The 18,765-nt window shown below is 40.5% G+C and overlaps 1 protein-coding gene across 3 annotated transcripts in view; it reads left to right on the top strand.

Annotated features, from left to right (window-relative positions):
- The window catches only part of CREB5 (cAMP responsive element binding protein 5), a 416,932-nt gene that overhangs the window by 59,203 nt on the left and 338,964 nt on the right, over window positions 1-18,765 (top strand). For all 3 annotated transcript variants that reach the window (XM_054559357.2, XM_054559355.2, XM_054559356.2), the window contains exon 2: window positions 18,530-18,601. In XM_054559357.2, coding sequence (XP_054415332.1) covers window positions 18,548-18,601 — 54 coding nt within the window. In that variant the 5' untranslated portion in view covers window positions 18,530-18,547. The remainder of the gene's footprint in view (window positions 1-18,529; window positions 18,602-18,765) is intronic.

The following is an 18,765-nucleotide window of genomic DNA, read 5'->3' as shown; positions in this document are numbered from 1 at the left end:
CCTGTAGTCCCAACTACTCAGGAGGCTGAGGTGGGAGGATCACTTGAGCCAAGGGGTTTGAGGCTGCAATGAGCCGTGATTGCACCACTGCACTCCAGCCTGGGCAACCGGCGAGACCCTGTCTCTAAAAAATAAATAAATAAAAATTTAAAAGATAAGAAAGTGGACCACCTGTGTACCTGCCATGCTGTGTGATTGCATAATCTAACAAATACGCCTATGGATTTACTGAATCCTGTTGTGCCCTGGGGAACAACATAGAGACAGAGAGATGGCAAAGAAAGTGCTCATTGGAGAAATTAGCTCAGGCAATTAAGAGTTTGCTGGGTAGTCCTGAAATTATAGCTTGTGTTTAAATATATGGAAACAAATTTTAAAAATTAGGACCTTGATTTTTTTTTGCCACATAAACATAAGTTCATACATGAATAAAAATTAATGTCTTTGCCAATGAATGATACTAAAATGCCACGCTATTCTTGCTTGTTATTTTTGTCACCAGAAAATAAACCATATTTACATGATTATAGAACCATATGCTTTTCTGAAGTTTTAGATTCAGATTTCATAATGTAATAAGAGCTGGCAGTTACATAGCACTTACCATGTGCCAGACACTGTTCTCAATTGTTTACAGATGTTAACTCTTTTAATCCTCACATACTAATAATCCTTAGGAGGTAAGCACCATTATTATAAGATGCAAGGAAATGGAGGCACAGAGAGGTTAAGTGACTTATCCAAAGTCACACAGCTAATTATTGAAAGAACCAAGATTCGAACCCACATACTCTTTTTTTCCAATGTGATCATGTTTATTTATTTATTAAATTTAAAATTTTTGTGAGTACATAGTAAGTATATATACTTATGGGGTACATGAGATATTTTGATACAGGCATGCAATGTGTAATAATCATCACATCATTGAAGATGGGGTATCCATCCCCTCAGCATTTATCTTTTTGTGTTACAAATAATCCAATACTCTCTTAGTAATTTTAAAATGTACAATTAAGTTATTATTGACTATAGTTACCCTGTTGTGCTACCAAATATTAGGCTTTATTCATTCATTCTAACTATTTTTTTGTACCATTAACCATCCCCATCTCCGCCTGACTTCTCCACTACCTTTCCCAGCCTCTGGTAACCATCTTTCTACCCTCTATCTCCATGGGTTTAATTGTTTTGATTTTTAGATCCCATGAAGAAGAGAGAACATGCGATGTTTGTCTTCCCGTGCCTGGCTTATTTTACTTAACATAGTGACCTCCAGTTTCATCCATATTGTTGCAAATGACTGAATCTCATTCTTTTTTATGGCTGAATAGTACTCCATTGTGTATAAATACAACATTTTCTTTGTCCATTCATCTGTTGATGGACACTTAGTTTTCTTCCAAATCTTGGCTAATTGTGAACAGTGCTACAACAAACACAAGAATGTGGATATCTCTTCAATATATTGATTTCTTTTCATTTGGGTACATACCCAGCAGGGGGATTGTGGATCATATGGTAGCTCTATTTTTTAGCTTTTTGGGAAGCCTCCAAATGGTTGTCCACAGTGATTGTACTAATTTACATTCCCACCAACAGTGTATGAGGGTTCCCTTTACTCTACATCCTCGCCAGCATTTGTTATTGCCTGTCTTTTGGATATAAGCCATTTTAACTGGGGCAAGATAATATCTCATTGTAGTTTTGATTTGCATTTCTCTGATGATAAATGATGTTGCACACCCTTTCATATGTCGGTTTGCTATTTGTATGTCTTCTTTTGAGAAATGTCTCTTCAAATTTTTTGCCCACTTTTTTATTGGATTATTATATTTTTTTCTAGAGTTGCTTGAGCACCTTCTATATTCTGGTTATTAATCCCTCATCAGATGGGTAGTTTGCAGGTATTTTCTCCTATCCTTGGATTGTCTTTTCACTTTGCTGATTGTTTCCTTTGCTGTGCAGAAGCTTTTAAATTTGATATAATCCCATTGGTCCATTTTTGCTTTGGTTGCCTGTGCATGTGGGTGTTACTCAAATCTTTGTCCAGACCAATGTCCTGGAGAGTTTTTCCAATGTTTTCTTGTAGTAGTTTCATAGTTTGAGGTCTTAGATTTAAATCTTTAATCCATTTTGATTTGATTTTTACATGTGATGAGAGATGGGGTTCTAGTTTCATTCTTCTGTATATGGATTTCCAATGTTCCCAGCGGCCTTTATTGAAGACACTGTTTTTCCTCCAGTGTATCTTCTTGGCCCCTTTATTGAAAATGAGTTCACTGTACATGTGTGGATTCATTTCTGGGTTCTCTCTTCTGTTCCATTGGTCTCTGTGTCTGCTTTTATGCCAAAACCATGCTCTTTCGGTTACTGTAGCTCAGTATAATTTGGCTATTTGGGGTCTTTCGTGTGAACCCATATACGCTAAAACACTACACAGTACTACAGAGTTGGGGCTTATTGGGCATTCACTACATGCTGCATTTAATCTTTATCACTATGCTGTGTGAAAAAGAATTGTTTTGTCCATTTTATAAATAATAAAATTAAAACTAAAAGAACCTTAGACATTTGTCCAAGACAAAACAAATGGAGTAGGAGAAAAGTAGTTTTATTATTATAATTATAGCTAATGTATATTGTATATTTACTATATACTAGAAATTATTCTCTGCACTGTATGTATATGTGTATGTGTGTATATGCTCATTTAATCCTCAAAAAAGTCTATGACATAGGTATTATCTCTATGTATAGATGAGGAAATATGCGTGGATAAGTTAAGTTACCACTCCAAAGTTCCACAGGTGTGATTTGACCTCAAGCTGCAACTACAGTGCTGGCCGGTGGTGGCTATGTCACAGGGGCTGTGTTCTTTCTACCCTTCACCCCTAAGACAACATTCTTACTTTGCGGGGAAGTCTAAATATTTATTTATGCATGGGATAGGCTGTGTGTTTTATTTTATGAGAAGGTGAGCATATGTTCTGTATCAGTCTCTATCTTGGTCCTGAGATGCCTTTAACCCTCCCAGGATCCCCAAAGTGAATTACTAGGACCCTCACGTTTCACTTGGGGATGGAGGAACAGGTACTTCAACGACCCAAAGTCTCTCTCTGCAGCCTGGAATTCCTCAGTGCTTCTCTGTGCTCTGAGAATCAATCCTAGCCCTGGTTGATTTGAGGCTTGCCTGCTTTTTTCTCTTACCTGGGGCCTCTCTCTTCCTTGTGGACCATGCTGCAGCCTTGCCAGCCTTCTTTCAGTCCCTCAGACATGCCAAGCTCTTTGCTTTTGCTGTTCTTTCTGCCTGGACCACCCTCCCCTGCTTACTCTTCAAACAGCTCATATGCCTTTGTCAGGCCTCAAACTAAATGTCACCTGTCCAGAGAGGTAAGCATTACCTCCTCCTTCAAAAAACTTCTCCAGGCCGGGTGTGGGAGGTTGCTTGAGGCCAGGAGTTCAAGACCAGCCTGGGCAACATAGTGGGACCCCATCTCTACAAAAAATAAAAAATTAGCCAGGCGCAGTGGTGCACACCTATGGTCCCAGCTACTTGAGCGGCTGAGGTGAGAAGATCGTTTAAGCCTGGGAGATCAAGGGTGTAGTGGGCTGTGAAGGCACCATTGCACTCCAGCCTGGGTGACAGAGCAAGATCCCATCTCCAAGAAAAAAAATGAAAACTTCCTTGTGCATCTTCCTCTCTTTATCACATCACCCTCTTTATCTCTTTCAGTGAACTCTCCAAAATGTGCTGTTACTTTCCTTGGTCACTTCTTTGATTTCCGTGCTTGTGTTTTTTGCTTGTTTTGCTTTTTGTTTCTTTGCCTTGTAAGGTAAGCTCTGTGAGAACAAAGGCCTCATCCTTCTCATTCACTGTTTTCTGCCCCATATGTGACACAGTGCCTGGCCCTGGTAGGTCCTCTGGAGACTTTTGCTGGAAGACTGAGTCTTCTGACAGAAGATGGGGAAGATGAGGAAGACAGTGGCTTTCCCAGATGCCTTAAGAACGCTGACCCTGCACTGTGCTCGGCTGAATGAGGCTGGAAGCAGCCAAGCCCGGGCAGGGATCTGAGGTCAGTGGATGAGAGCAGACATAGGCTGCTGTCCCATGTCTGGAAGGGCCCAGTGCCCGGCTTATTTGGCCAGATGTTCTTGGGAGTGTCTCATTGTCACCTTTGGGTCCATGACCCTGGCCCGTGGCAGGGAGCCTCCCTTGTACTTTGAAGATTTCTAGCGAGTGTTTTAGGGTGTGCCTTTAAGTGGCTTTTGTGCACTGTGGAATTTGGCTCCTGACAGCCTCATTTTTTAATGGACTATCTGAAGCCTGGTTTCGTTGTTTGATTTTGCTTTCTTTTCTTAGCTTACTCCACTGACTGTCCTGTTTCAGAGGGCATCCAGTGCTGATACCGAGCAAATTCTCTCCTTCTGAGAAGTCTGCTGGGTGTTGGGCAGCTGAGGAATGAGGCTCTGTGGAGAGGCGAAGTTTTCTCTTAAGCTACTCTTTTTGGAACTTTCTTTGAGTATTACTAGTAGGAGAGGGATTGCAGGAATGGCTTGGGACGTCAGGACTGGTCTGTGTAGGAAATCTGGAGAATCAGTGAGTTTGGACTTCAGGGTGCATGCTGGGGAATCCTGACCTCAGTTTCCGCGGGTGTTGACTGGTAACTATTGGTTTCAAATGCGAGATGGGAGTCTTGCTCTCCCCATGTGTGGGATGTGCCCCGTGGGGCTGTGTTTTGTAGGCAGTGAAGTTAAGGCTTGCCCAGAAAAATAACATGTTTTCCTTGCCTGGTGCTTGAGCTGTTTGCCCGATGACTGGCTGATTGGTGGTTTGGGAAGAAAGGAGACACTAGTTAACTGGGGTGTCCGGAGGATTTTTGTGTGTGTTTGTGTGAGTGGTTTTTTCTGTTTCTTTGGAAACAGTAGAGGACGGATGAGGCAATAACGATCATACTACTACTTACAACTGCGTTTAAGGTCCTTGAGGCGTCTTCCAAACATTAACTTGCTGTCACTATTTAAATAATGCTATCACTTTGAGAAGACCAGAAATCCTTTGATGTCATTATTGAAAAGGGGGATAGGAACACTGAAAGCTTTGGAAATAACTGGGAATTTTGGCACCCTAACTCATATTCTAACGACTTTACCCTGTGCTGTGTTTCCTACAGAGGCACTTAGTGGAGGAGATAAATCAAAGCTCTGTCTAATCAAGGCTTTCTTTCAGCCTTGATGGAAAACACTTCTTTGAGATTAAAAATGCCTGACACATAGGATGTGATGGTATGTGAAAGATATGCTTTCATTAAATAAAATTTTGACTACTCCCAAGCATTAAAAAATTCAAAATCTGTTAGTCTTTCCACATATATAAACCTTTCTGCATTGGGAGGTGACCAGATTTTAGGGACAGAGGTATTGGATTATTCATCTTTAACTCCCCAGTGCCCCAAGTTAGGAAATGTTGCTATTATGGAGACGTCATCTCTCCATTTTCTCAAGAGGCTGAAATGACCAGATCATTGATTATATTATGACTTCCTTTTTTTCACAGCTAACTAACACTTCATGCATTATTCAGAAGTTTTTGTTTGTTTGTTTTTTTTAGGCCAGGCGTGGTGGCTTATGCCTGTAATCCCAGCAGTTTGGGAGGCTGAGGTGGGAGGATTGCTTGAGTCCAGGAGTTCGAGAGCCTTCTGGGTAACATAGTGAGACCCCATCTCTATTTTTTAGAAAAAGTAGCATTTTTAAAATTAAATATCACATGGGATATTTGGGGAATAAAAGGAGAGAAAGAAAAGAGAAAAATAAGGAAGAGTGAAAATAAGAATAAGTGTTAAGATTAAGAAAATGTAGTGTACTAAGGAAAACGTAATAATGAAAAGAAGATGTGACTTTTTTTTTGATAGTTCAAGTGGAGAGTGGGTATAAAGAGGGTGTCACAATCTGTGTCAGTCTTATTTCCCATGCCTCCAGGTAAGCCTAAAGCACCTACTGATAAGAAGGCTGAGTTTCTCATCTTATCCAGGTATCTTCTGAACTCTCCTCTCTTCCTGCCTGGCTGGGGTTCAGATTGCAGGGACAGGTTAGCCAGGCACATATGGGGGCGTGGCCTTGCCAGCAAAGCACTTTACTTGCATTCTATGGCTAGGCGCTGTCTTCAGGAAGGGGAACAGACACATGCAGCTCCATCTCCAGCCCCTCCAAGCCCAGGGAGAGGAGTCCTTCTTCCCTGGCTTGCTCAGCCACCAACAGCCAAACTTCACCCCAGAGTCAAGTGACCTATTAAACCCATCTTAGGCCGGCAGTTATTTAACTTCTATAACAACTGTGAGAAGTAGGTATTGTCATTGTTGTAAAAGAGCCCAACACAGTGGAATGAAAAACAAACAAACAGACCAAACCTACCCAAGCTTATAGGTTGGCTGGTATGTGGCAGAGCCAAGTTGGAAGACAGACCTGTCTCCGAGGTCCTTCTCGAGATCATGTAGAAGACAAAATAATTCTACTTGGGAGCCTTCAAGTAAAAAGTTGGCAGATCAGGATTTGCTTGATAATTGCTGGATTATCAGAGAATCATCAAGTCAGGATCTCTTTAAAGATCATTACCTTCAACATCCTTTGGAATCTTCAATCTCTCGACATACGCCACCAAATGTATACATAACTCTGTGCCATGCGCCACCTCTGCAACTCCATGTCTGCAAGTTGACTGTACTATAAAAACAGCAACCAACATTTCACAGCACTTTACAGTTTATGAAGTGCTTTCCCAAATATCCCACTTGATCCTCCCAACATCCCTGAGTCAGATAAAATCAATATCACCTATAGTCTCTTTTTATAGGAGAAAATTAATATTCAGAGGAGTTAAATAACTTGCCTAAGATCCCACAGCTAATGGGCAAAGGAGATTTAATTGTTTCTTTTCTAACATAAAATCTGGTCTACTAATCACAATGTTAGGTTTACCATAAATAATGCAGTTTTACTTTTCAGCATTAAAAGCAAAATAAAGCCTAAATTTAAAACACAAACAAAATCCTCACTTCCAAAAGAATTAAAAGATTGCTCCAGGGGTTATATGCGTGTGTGCGGCTTGAACTGGCATCCTATTATGAGAAATATTTAGCTGTGAAAGAGGAGACGATATGATATTTGATGTAGTTAATGAAACAGTTTTGCTTTCTCATGGCCTCTGAACTCTCAAAGCACTTTACTAAAAGTACTTTATGGCCATTAAAATTCTGCTTTTCCACCATAGACATCTGGGTACACTTCCCTTTCCTTCTGGAGAATCATTGCCCAGAGGGCAGGAACTGTTTGTGCCAAGCCTTCATTCTCCTAGCATGGGGCCTCATGCATGGTAGGTACTCAGTGATGATATGGGGAAGAAATGAATGAATGAGACCTGTGTCCTTGGTTTCTGATTCTGCCCTTGGTGTGTGCCCAAGTTGAACCAGGTTTGAACAAGTTCACTGTGATGGGTAATCAATCACTGTCCACAGGCCACTTTCCCTGAAGCAGTTTGTGAACAATACCCCATCAAGGGCAGCCACAATTTCCCAGTGTGGATTTGGGGGCTGGCCTTTTCCCTTTCCCTTTCTTCAGCCTTTCAATACGCATGTCTCATAGGCCTTCTCCAATGTCCCCACTGGGTGATGCCTGCACCTCCTTCCCCTTTTTTCTTTCCCTTTCAGGAGGATCCAGGTTCTGGGTTTTTCCCAGCATATGATCTACACTCCCCTGAGCAAAGAGACCACGTTCATGCCTAGGAAGGGCTCCTAGGTTTGGGAGCACAGGGGCATGTAAAGAAATCCTCTTTCCCTTTTCATGCTGATTTGAAGTGTGGATTCGATAATGGTGCTGTTGTTTGGGGGCCTGAGCCCTGGGGCATAAAAAGAGAAGGCCCTGCGTTTGTTTATTAATGGCTTGGACCTTTTGATGAATTGGAGTCTGGCACAGTGTTAACCTCTCGTGGGTGGTGGGGTTCAAGGAAAAGGCCTTTTCCTTCCATGTGCTTTTTCCAGAGTGTTTTAGTGGATTTGCAGGCTTTAGTGAGTGATTCTTTTGTTTAGTAGGAAGTTGAGAAAGATATGAAGGACTTTTCTAGTCCATGGAAATAATCTAGGAATCCCCAAAAACACAGCCTATTAGCTGGGCGTGGTGGCTCACACCTATAATCCCAGCACTTTGGGAAGATGAGGCAGCAGGATTGCTTGAGCCCGGGAGTTTGAGACCAGCCTGGGCAACACAGGGAGACCCTATCTCTACAAAAAGTAAAAAATTAGCTGGGTGTGGTGGTGCACACCTGTGGTGTCCCAACTACTTGAGAGGCTGAGGTGGGAGGGTCCCTTGAGCCCTGGAGTTTGAGGCCGCAGTGAGCTGTGATCACTCCAGTCTGCGTGACAGAGAGAGACCATGTCTCAAAACAAACAGACAAACAAACAAACCCTGCAAAACCCCACACAGCTTATTTCTGCACTTTAAACATATTTAATGATCCTTCACTCTGGTGAACCTTGTGCAGAAAGGTGGGCCTAGAGTTTTGTAGTTGCTTCCTTATGAGATCAGTATCCCCCTCATGTTACAATAGGAGCTAGGCATGAGTTTTGAGTCTTAAGCTTGTTTATCAGGATGAAAGAATCCCTGTAAAGTGTGTGAATATATATACATATTTATATATATTATATATAAACTTCTCAATAAGAAAACAGGCCAAAAGAAAAAAATATGTATATGTGTGTGTATTTTTGCTCTTTTGGACTGATTAAGCTTTCTTACTGAGAAGCTGGTTAAGAGGCAAAAGTTTCCCTAATAAGTATTCTGTGAGTGGAGGGCTAATGGTGCCAGCAACGTTAAAGCAGAATTTAGAAGCTTGTGATGTTTTCTATTTAAGTATAAAAAAAGAAAGGAAAACACATTCTCTATGATGGAGCTGTCCTCTCAGTAATAATATAAAATCAACAAGGCAATTATCACAAGTGGTAAGGCATCGGAGCAGGAGATATATTTGTATGTTGGGGCAACTCTTTCTTTTGCTACTGTTGAGTCAACACTGCTGTAGATAAAGGTTAAGTTATCTGGACAGTGGGAGCTGTAGGTGGCCAAACCAGATAATTTACCTAGAAAAAGCCACCCTAATTGATACCAGCTTAGTCATCTCTCTCCTCTATGGACTGAACCCGCAAGGGTATGCTTATGCTTAGCTTAAATGTTGGCAACAGACCCCAGCCCTCCCTCACGCTGACAGGGAATGATAATTTCACATACTTTTTTGAATATTCATAAAGTTTTAATTGGCATTGAATCTGGCCTTGTCATAAGCTTAACTTTGCCCGAGTTTTTCAGAGCTCTTGGAAAAGTATAAAGAGGTGGGGACGCACTTAGTCCCTTCCTTTCATCTCCTCTTCTGTATGTGGTCTTTGTTTTCACCGTCTCACCCATCCTGTTGTCTTATTCTTAATCTGCCTTTTACCCTATACTGGGTGGCATGGACGAGGCAGTTGTGGGTACTTATACTCTAATTATTCTTGCAAAAGCCACACTATTGGCTATCAGATCAGGAGACTCCAGTGTTGCACAGAACCAGTCATTCTGTGCATTGCAGAATATCCCATATCCCGGGCTCCCTCCCACTAAATGCCAGGGTGACCCCCTGCTAATAATAGCAGCCAATAATTGGCTTCACATATTTCCAAATTCCCTTACTGGGCCACCCAAGGAAATGATGCCTTTTCCAGGCAGGCAGATGAAATGTGCCTTTTGCTAACATTTAGAAAGAGAACCTTGTTCGAATGATGAGAGAATCTTCAGATGGCATAAGATTTTTGCCTTAACATGGCCTTTAAGTGACCTCCTAGTACTGTCAAATGTTCACACACTTGACATTTGAAGCAGAATGTGTGAGGAATCTGAATCAAGGCTTCGGTATATTTTTACCCTGTGTTCAACGGACATCGTGAGCTGTCTCAGGCTCAGAACACAACTGCTGGCTACTTTAGAATACAACCTGGGAATGCCCCAGCTTTCTGCTGGGGTCATGGGAAAAAAGCACCCAGTATGATACCATCATTCTCAAATGTTTTTCAAGAGGAAGTCGGTAGTGGTAATCACAGGAGTTCATAGTAAGATGAAATAGTCTCTTCCTGGTTTTGCCGAAAGCAGAGTGGTCTGGCTTGGGCATCACTGGGCTTGATGCAGTGTCACATGTGGTAGCTCACATTCATGCAGAAAAAGACAAATTTTCAGATGTTTTGAGTATGACTTCAGCCCGTACATTGGATGGACCAAATGTATATTGTTGCTGAAGATATAGATACTTATCTAGAATAAAAATCCAAAAAAAAACACCCAACATTATCCAATAAAAATCATCTGCATGTGTGAAAAGAAAACTGACTAGACTAAAAAGTTGTGACTCTTAAGAATATTTAAAGATATTTATTTTACATGAAAATTGTTTAAAAATCAAATGCACTCAAACTGCATTAAAAAGTATCTATCTGGAGGCAGAGTAGTACCATTTGGGAACGCGTTCCAATTTTAAAGAGGCAAATTTTACTGTAGTAGGGCACAAAGAGAGAAGAGAAAACTATACTGCTGACCTTTTTCTTAGATTTTCCAAAAGGCAAGCTGCTTTCCACCGGTATGAAGAACAGATCCAGTTTTGCACTGAATTTCTTTGCTATCATAGTCTTTTCTCTCAGGAGTTCATGGGGGCAGTTATTTTAAATTACAATGAAATACTTTCTTTTCTGGAAAAATAGAGATGACAGGGTCAACCTAAACCTTGGCTATGTTTTGTTCTAATTTTTCTTTTTTGTTTTCTTTCCTTTTTGTGCACAGTGAGAGCAGGTAAAAAGGAAGAGAGTTTGCCACCATTCAGCATGTTTTCTGAGGTTATGTTTAGTCCCATTAGAAACAAGCTAAATTATTTGGTTACATTCAATATTTCCTTCAAAACCTAAGAATCTCTACACTAGTGTTTTGTTAACCACACACATGTCAAGTAAACTTTTGTTTTAGAGATGTGATGTCTTCTGCAAGAAAGTATATTGTACTAGATGGTAACAAGGGGACAAGGACCTAAATGCAGTTCATACGCATTCAGCGACTTACTCAACATTGCGCCTCTCATGCTTCACATAAGTGCTTATTACCAAGTATGTTCTGAACTATTGAACCCATAGAGAGGAAAGCTATAAGACAGGATTATGTGAAACAAAAATCAGAATTAGCCAGTAACTTTGAAAAAAGACCTCCTATCTAAAGAAACATATGGAAAATTTAAAAAAAAGAAAGAAAGAGGAATCTAACATATGAAAACCCAATCCCACTGGAATGTTTTTCTATATACAGCATAAACGCCACATAAATAAAACCACAAACCTCTGCAGAAGTACGTGAGAGGACGTGAGCCCCCAGCACTCTCTCCTGTTACGGCCCCCTCTGGGAAGTAAGACCCGGGTTAGTTTCCAGAGACAAAAGCTGTTTGGAAATCCTTCCTCCTGGGAGCAGTGGGCCTCATTGGAAGGGAACTTCTGACAGCCCCTAAGCATAATAGAAAGTGTGACACAATCCCAAAGGGGGCTCTGATTCAGGTTGTAGGATTCTGAGCTTTTGGGATACCAGGGGATGGCAAATATCTTTGAAGAACAGGGATATTCTTCCGGTTTGAACAGAATAGTAATCTTTAACCACAGTGTTATGGGTCAAGTTCAGGCCTTCCGGGGGAGACTACTGGCTCTAAACTGCCCAGGAACACACCCTCTTCACGCCAAGTTCTGGTGAAATGTTCACTTATACAGTACAGCCCCACTCTTGGTCTTGTTCCCTGTGTAAATCTCTGGTTTGAAAACCTTGTAGCATTCAGGCATTTCAAGCTTGAGGGCTGAAATGTCACTTTTAAAGCAGGGTTAAAAAGGTCGCACAGCTGCAAATAATAATAGCCCAATGAAATTCAGATTCTGACTGCAGCCCGCTTCAAGAATAACACTGCAACAGGAAACAAGCCCACTAGATCCTTTTACCAGTAACGCTGGTAAGAACACTACTGATAAAATGCGTATATGCGTGTGTCTGTGTGAGACAGACAGACAGACATAAGGAGACAAGCACACAAAGAGAGGAGAGAAAGGCACACACGGAGAAATAGACATGCAAAGAGACAGAGGGAAGATGCCCATAGAAAGAGAGAGAGACACACACACACACACAGAAAGATACAAAGACAAACACAAAGTAATTGATTTTCTTGGACTGAAATTCAAGGTGTTTATTTTTCTGTTGAAAGTTACAATATTCAGGTTTGAAAAATAAAGATATATTTGAAATCCAGAGGGCTTACTTTTCTCTTAATTTACAGTTAGCTTCCAATAGTTATGTTTTCACATAATACCTCTTTGAATGGTCCTGTTCTACAGTGTTTTACTACAATGGCACTGTTTTGCAGATGAGCAAATAAGATAATGAAAGATGCAATATCCCTCCCAAAGAAAGAAATTCTTAGCTCTAAATTGCATACGCAATTCCTTCCCAACAGCTAGCCACATGTGGGGATAACCTACCTGCATCCTTGCTTTGAAAGTAGAACCAGGCATCTTCGAAGAAAATAAATCGAGAGTGTGTTTTTGGTGAATGTGTGTTGGGTTATCATTGTGTGTGTCCCCTTGCCCTTCTGACAGATGTATAGAGATAAATATTTGCTTTGTTTCAGAAACACGAAGTGCAAATTGACCATGGCCTTAACTAATTTAATTAATAAACAACATTTGTTCCTAGGAAGAAAGCAGGATTGATGTGGAGTGTCACACAGTGTGACTGACTCAAGGTGCTCCTGTTTTCCAGCTGTTTTTGGTATTTCAGGAAGGTCCAGTTTCCTCCTCTAGAACCCTTTTGAGGTCTCCTAAGCCCAACAAAGCAGCAAGATCTGTTTCGTGTGAGTCCTGCCAAGAAGGCTCTTCCCACACTCACAGTAGAGTGATAAATGCTGACAAATGTTGTCAATATCACGATTAAAATTGAAGCCCCCCTTTCAGATTTATAATGCATTCATTTCCTGGTTAACAATATCAGAGGTGACGGGGACACAGCCATATTGTTAGTGCTCACTGATACTCACGATTTCAGTTTGTAGGTTTGAAGTTCCCATAACTTTTGGTATTTATAAGAGTACATGCCAGGCTTTCAGATTAGAACAGCCCTTTTAGTGTCTTACTATTTATTATTGCAAATTCCATATCACTGTATGAGTCCATCTGCTGTGAATGGAGGAAACTTGTGCCATGCCACTAAGAATAGAGTTTGATGTTAACTAGGGATTAGTAATGGCTTTCTACAATTTACATGGGCAAGCATCACTCTTGGCTGATTACAGCAAACCAGATGATGTCAATTTTTCCCCCCTCTGGGCTTAGTTGTTACCCTGAAGTTTACAATAGGTATTTACAGTATATTGTGTAGGCTGTCCACGTTTTCAGTATCATTTGCTTTTTGCAGTGTTTGCCTTTCATGAAATGGTATTTCCAAGTATATCCCTAAATGGCTGGCAAAGCATTTGAATGGACTGCATGAGACATTGTGGACGATTTCCCATTTTAGACCAGGAATTTGTGGGGTCAAACACTGAACAATGAAAGAGATTCTTGCTCATTGCGAGGCCAGAGGAATCCAGTGGCAGTCGAGAGTTTGAATTGTAAATCAAGCTTGTCATCTCTTTGTCAACCATGAAAAACCTCAACTCACTTTATGTGCTATTAGGGTTTGTTATCAGAGTTTTTTTGTTATCTTCCCCAAATTTGAAGGAAATTTAAATCAGGAGGCATTTTTTCTAGTTGACTGTTGATTCTGAATTTTGGAAAAGAGGAACAAAAATGAGTACTGTTTAGAAAATATTAAATGATGAGGCAGCATCTGCCACAATTATGACATTGTCTAACCAAAGGTATCGGACTACTCAGTGTCTTTCAAAGGTTGCTTCATGGGGGTCATACTCAGCCCACATGTGGTTAACAGACTGGACTTTAATGATGCCAATGTCTATGGCAACATTAACAGACAATTTATAATGAATTAATACATTTACTTGTGAGATTGAATAAAACTAGATTCACTCATTGTTTCTACTGAAAGCACCTTTGACTTTTTTCCATGAAATCTGGAGAGATTTCTTCTCTGGCCATAACTGTCAACCGGTAGACTGAGTGGTCCCCAAAACTACTTACCTCACCGATAATTTGATTCAGGGCAAACATTGTTTGAAAACCACTGCCTCAGGAGTAGAGAATGGGCAAGCTGTTTGGGGCAGTGTATTGTGATGATTCAGGATCATTATCCATTCCACAAATATTTATTGAACGCCTACTATGTAAGCTCTATGCAGTGGAGTCTAGGGTATGGCAGTTGCCAAGCAAAACTTGGTTCATTAAAAAATCCAAGCCAGTAAAACAACTGAATGGGAAATGAGAGAATGAGGACTGAGGGAGAACAGCCTCGTTCAAATCCTGTCTGAGTAATTTGCCCCCACCTGATGAATGGTTAAAGAATCTATGCAGGGCTTTATTTAATAAGAGTCTGTTTGAGAGAATAATTATTACAATATGTGCTAGAAAAGAACCATAATAATAGACCATAAAAATAAACCATGGCTCTTGACTAATACACTAGACCAGATCATACTCGTTGATAAAAATAATAAAGCCTACATGGTAGAGAGGTACCATTTAGAAAAACTATTGCAAACACCTACACAGAAAGGAATTAGCAAGAGAATGCTGTTTGCAGAGAGCTAAATGTGGGAACTGCAGGGCATCAGAATAAAGCAGTTGAAGTTCACACACTTACAAATACACACCCACTCACTTCAGACCTTATTAATCACTGAAAACTTATTTTAGCAACTGCCATTCCACTTGAAGACTTTTATTCTAGTATTACGTTGCTAAAACATATTTGGTCCATGGGATCCATGGCATGTAATACATTGATACAGACTCACTTATGTTGTAAAATAAAATAGTAACATAACAATTGTAACTCAGTAGAACCTATCAATGACTAAACTCTAAGTGATTTGAGGACAGACTGTATTTCTCAACTTGTGTCTTCTGAGGCATGATTTCTTATACTGACGTATCTCAGTGGCTAACAGATTAGATTGCTCATATTCCTCTAAACATAACATCCACATCATGAAGACTCAATTAAGACAGTAGAATCTATGTGGCTGAGCCTTTTGTTGTCTTCAAGCACCAGCATCATCCTGTAATTCTAAGGTATTTGCTGCAGCTCATATGCAAATGCAGCAATTAATTAAGATAACGTAAACCATGTTGATATCAGACAGAATTGCTAAAGTATTAGCATTATGGGCCTGAATTTCTGGGGAATGTCAGTACTTTGGTAGGCCAGGGCTTGGGATGGAGTTGGGATTATGGTAGAAAAATATTTTTTCCTCATACTTAAGTGTCTGGGCTTGGTCAATCTCTTCCCTACTTTGGCTTATTAATGAATCTCTTTAAACTTTCAGCAGTAGCACTTCCAGTCTTGATCATTTCTGTTGCTTGGACATTAATCTAATTGTTATCATTAATTACCACTTTCAGATGTAGGCCATAAATGTGCATATAGGAAACTTTCTCATTTTACTGTCACATCATCTAATGTTACCTGGTAAGAATAACATTCTACATTAGCAACTAAAACTCTTAAGTGGCATCCAAGAAAGACTCACCTTAGGCAAATAAGGTAGTACTTTATATTTTATAATTTTATAAATAGATAATATTTAATATTAGAGTGAGGTTTCAGTAACACTTTCCCAAAAAAACCCTCCAAACAACACACAAATATACAGACATCTCTCCATAATTTGAAAATATCTACCAGGCCCCATAGCCAATATGATGAGGAATGAGGTTGCTGAAGTTTGGTCTTTATACACCTCTTATTAAGGTATGGACCTTAGGCATGGAGCAATTAAATGATCTGGCAATGGTCAGGCGGATGAAAGCTACAGAGACAGAGAAGTTCCAGGAAAGCATTTAAATGAATTTACTAGAAAACTAAGATGTAGTTAATTAATGGATAGCCCGACAACTCTGTTGTTTATTTTGTCTTGGATCAAAATCATTTTCTCAGCTTTAAAGTCACCTCTTATTTTGAGACTTAGTAGTACGTTCTCAGTATTCATAGTGGGGAGGAGAGATGCTCTACGATCAGTGATGGCAAAATCAAATGAACAATGAAATGTGAGAAGTTATTTTAATTGCTCAACATTCCCCAGACAAGGGCAAGCAGAAAGATCCCAAAGATATTTGTGTCTTCTTTCTTCTTCTAAATATAATACAGTAAAGGATTTTGAACAATATGCTTAATACAGGAAAGCTATAAAATTATGGTAATCACTGTATTCATGGGTGGCCAAATGGAGAGTGAAAATGCATCGCTCTGTGAAAGTTGTATAATTGTGAGAAATAGTGGTTTGAATAGGTTTACATTTTAAAATTTCCTTTATATTGCTTTAAAATATCTGACTGACAATGTTATCTCAGGCAAGTCTTTTCACTTTGTGCTTCAGAAAAGTGAAAGTATATATATATTTTCCCAAAGAATATTGTCAAAAACATTAGTGTTTGTGGGGGAAAGGTGTGACAATATACAAAGTACCATACAATTGGTTTTGGTTGAAAGATAATGAAGCTTCCTTCAGACAAAGGGTGATTGTTCTACAACTCCAAGCAGAACTTCCTATTTCAGGGTCCAAGGTGACTTGTGAATCCTATCGGAATCACCTACAAGTGGCATTTTAAGGAGGCAAATTACTTCCTGTATGCACAGGAGAAGTGGTAGGTTTTAATTCAGTAATAGAGCCATATATTGTTAGCAGCAACGTACAAATCAAACTCTAAAAATGGTAAAAAAAAAAAAGGGGGGGTATGATATAGAAAATTATTTAAATTTTGTGACTTAAATAACTAAATGTGTATCTCCTATGATTTTAAATATATATATATATATATATATATATATGTATATGTGTGTGTTACTGTGTGGATTGGTAACCACAAAACCATGTATGCTATACTTATATTGGCTTTCGGGAGGATTTGCAAAGGTAATTTTGACTACATTCAATTTTTGGCTAAGGTATGCACCTTAGAATTGAACTACAGTAGGGTGTGGTGGCTCACGCTTGTAATCCCAGCACTTTGGGACGCCAAGGTGAGAGGATTGCTTGAGTTCAGGAGTTCGAGACCAGCCTGGCAACACAGCAAGACTTTGTCTCTATTTTTATTAAAAAACAAAAAAACAAAAAAACAAAAACTGAACTGCTACATAAGAAAAGACTACAGTATAATTTAACATGTGTCTGATGTTTATTTTTGAGATGGAGTCTTGCTCTGTCACCCAGGCTGGAGTGCCATGGTGCGATCTCGGCTCACTGCAACCTCTGTCTCCTGGGTTCAAACGCCTTTCCTGTCCCAGCCTCCCGAGTAGCTGGGATTACAGGTGTGCACCACCGCGCCTGGCTAATTTTTGTATTTTGGGTAAAGATAGGGTTTCACCATGATGGCCAGGCTGGTCTCAAACTCCTGACCTCAGTGCCGATTACATTAGTGATCCACCCACCTCAGATTAGATTACATTAGCGAGCCAACATTAGTGATCCTCCCACCCCAGCATCCCAAAGTGCTGGGATTACAGGCATAAGCCACCATGCCTGTCTGATTATAAGGTTTTTTTCCTGAAAGCTACCTTATTCCAGATGATGTATTTGGATCAAGGGGCAGCAACCTTTATCTGATATTAATTTCAAGTCAGCTTATAAGGCCAAATTAATGAAATATCCAACGTTATGTTTTTGGCATTTTTGGATTTCTATTTACTCCTGCGTACTTGGATAACTTTTGTTGAGGCACATCAAATGCCTGAGATGAGAGGGCATTGAGGACCATGGTTCGCCACCAGAATCACCTGCTAAGCTGGTGCCACAGCTACCTTGTAGTCCCTTGGGAATGCTGAAGCTTGCTGGGGTGGTTATGGGTGTCTCATTTCACCTGTTGCTCAGGGGTAGCATTTTCCTACTGGCAGTTACCCAGTGATTGCCACTCCTCTTGCTGTCCTAAGTAGCGAATCCCAAAAGCTTTCAGCAGGACTGGACAAGGGTTGGTGTACACTTTGCCTGAGAACCTTCTTGCAGAGGTGTGGTCTTTCCTGGTAGTAACACCCACCAGGTGGTTTTCCACAGGGAGGATTTCTGCTGCTACCACCCCATAGCAGTTTTCTTCCAAGTACAGTCAATATGCACTCGAGTAAAGGACAGTAGGAGCCCAGCCTAGGTGAGCCCAAAGAACTACAGCCAAGCAGGGCCTGTGCTCACTCGTGTTAATGTTCTGCTCATCTAATTTTGGTATTGGCATAGAAAGGGGGCTCTGAGTGATTGCCTTTCTCACGTTGCTCAGGTAGAAGCAGAAGATATTCATGGATTTCTTTTTCCTTCCTCCCTTTCCCTCTGATCCTTCAGATTTATGAGGAATCCAAGATGAATTTGGAGCAGGAGAGGCCGTTTGTCTGCAGTGCCCCAGGCTGCTCCCAGGTGAGTGTGCGGATCCTCCGTGCTCTGACATGCAGGGCCTACTTTCCGAAAGGGAAGCAACTCTCACCCGGCAATCATGCCCGCCCTGGGCTTTCCTTCTTTACCAAGACACCACCAAAGTCCCCCTCCCCAGCAGTATCGTGATCATCATCATTTTCATCGCC

This window comes from Pongo abelii, chromosome 6 (genome assembly GCF_028885655.2).
Source record: "Pongo abelii isolate AG06213 chromosome 6, NHGRI_mPonAbe1-v2.0_pri, whole genome shotgun sequence".
NCBI classification, from domain to species: domain Eukaryota; kingdom Metazoa; phylum Chordata; class Mammalia; order Primates; family Hominidae; genus Pongo; species Pongo abelii.
The sequence above is the reverse complement of the archived record's forward strand: the minus strand, read 5'-3'. Positions and strand labels throughout refer to the sequence as shown.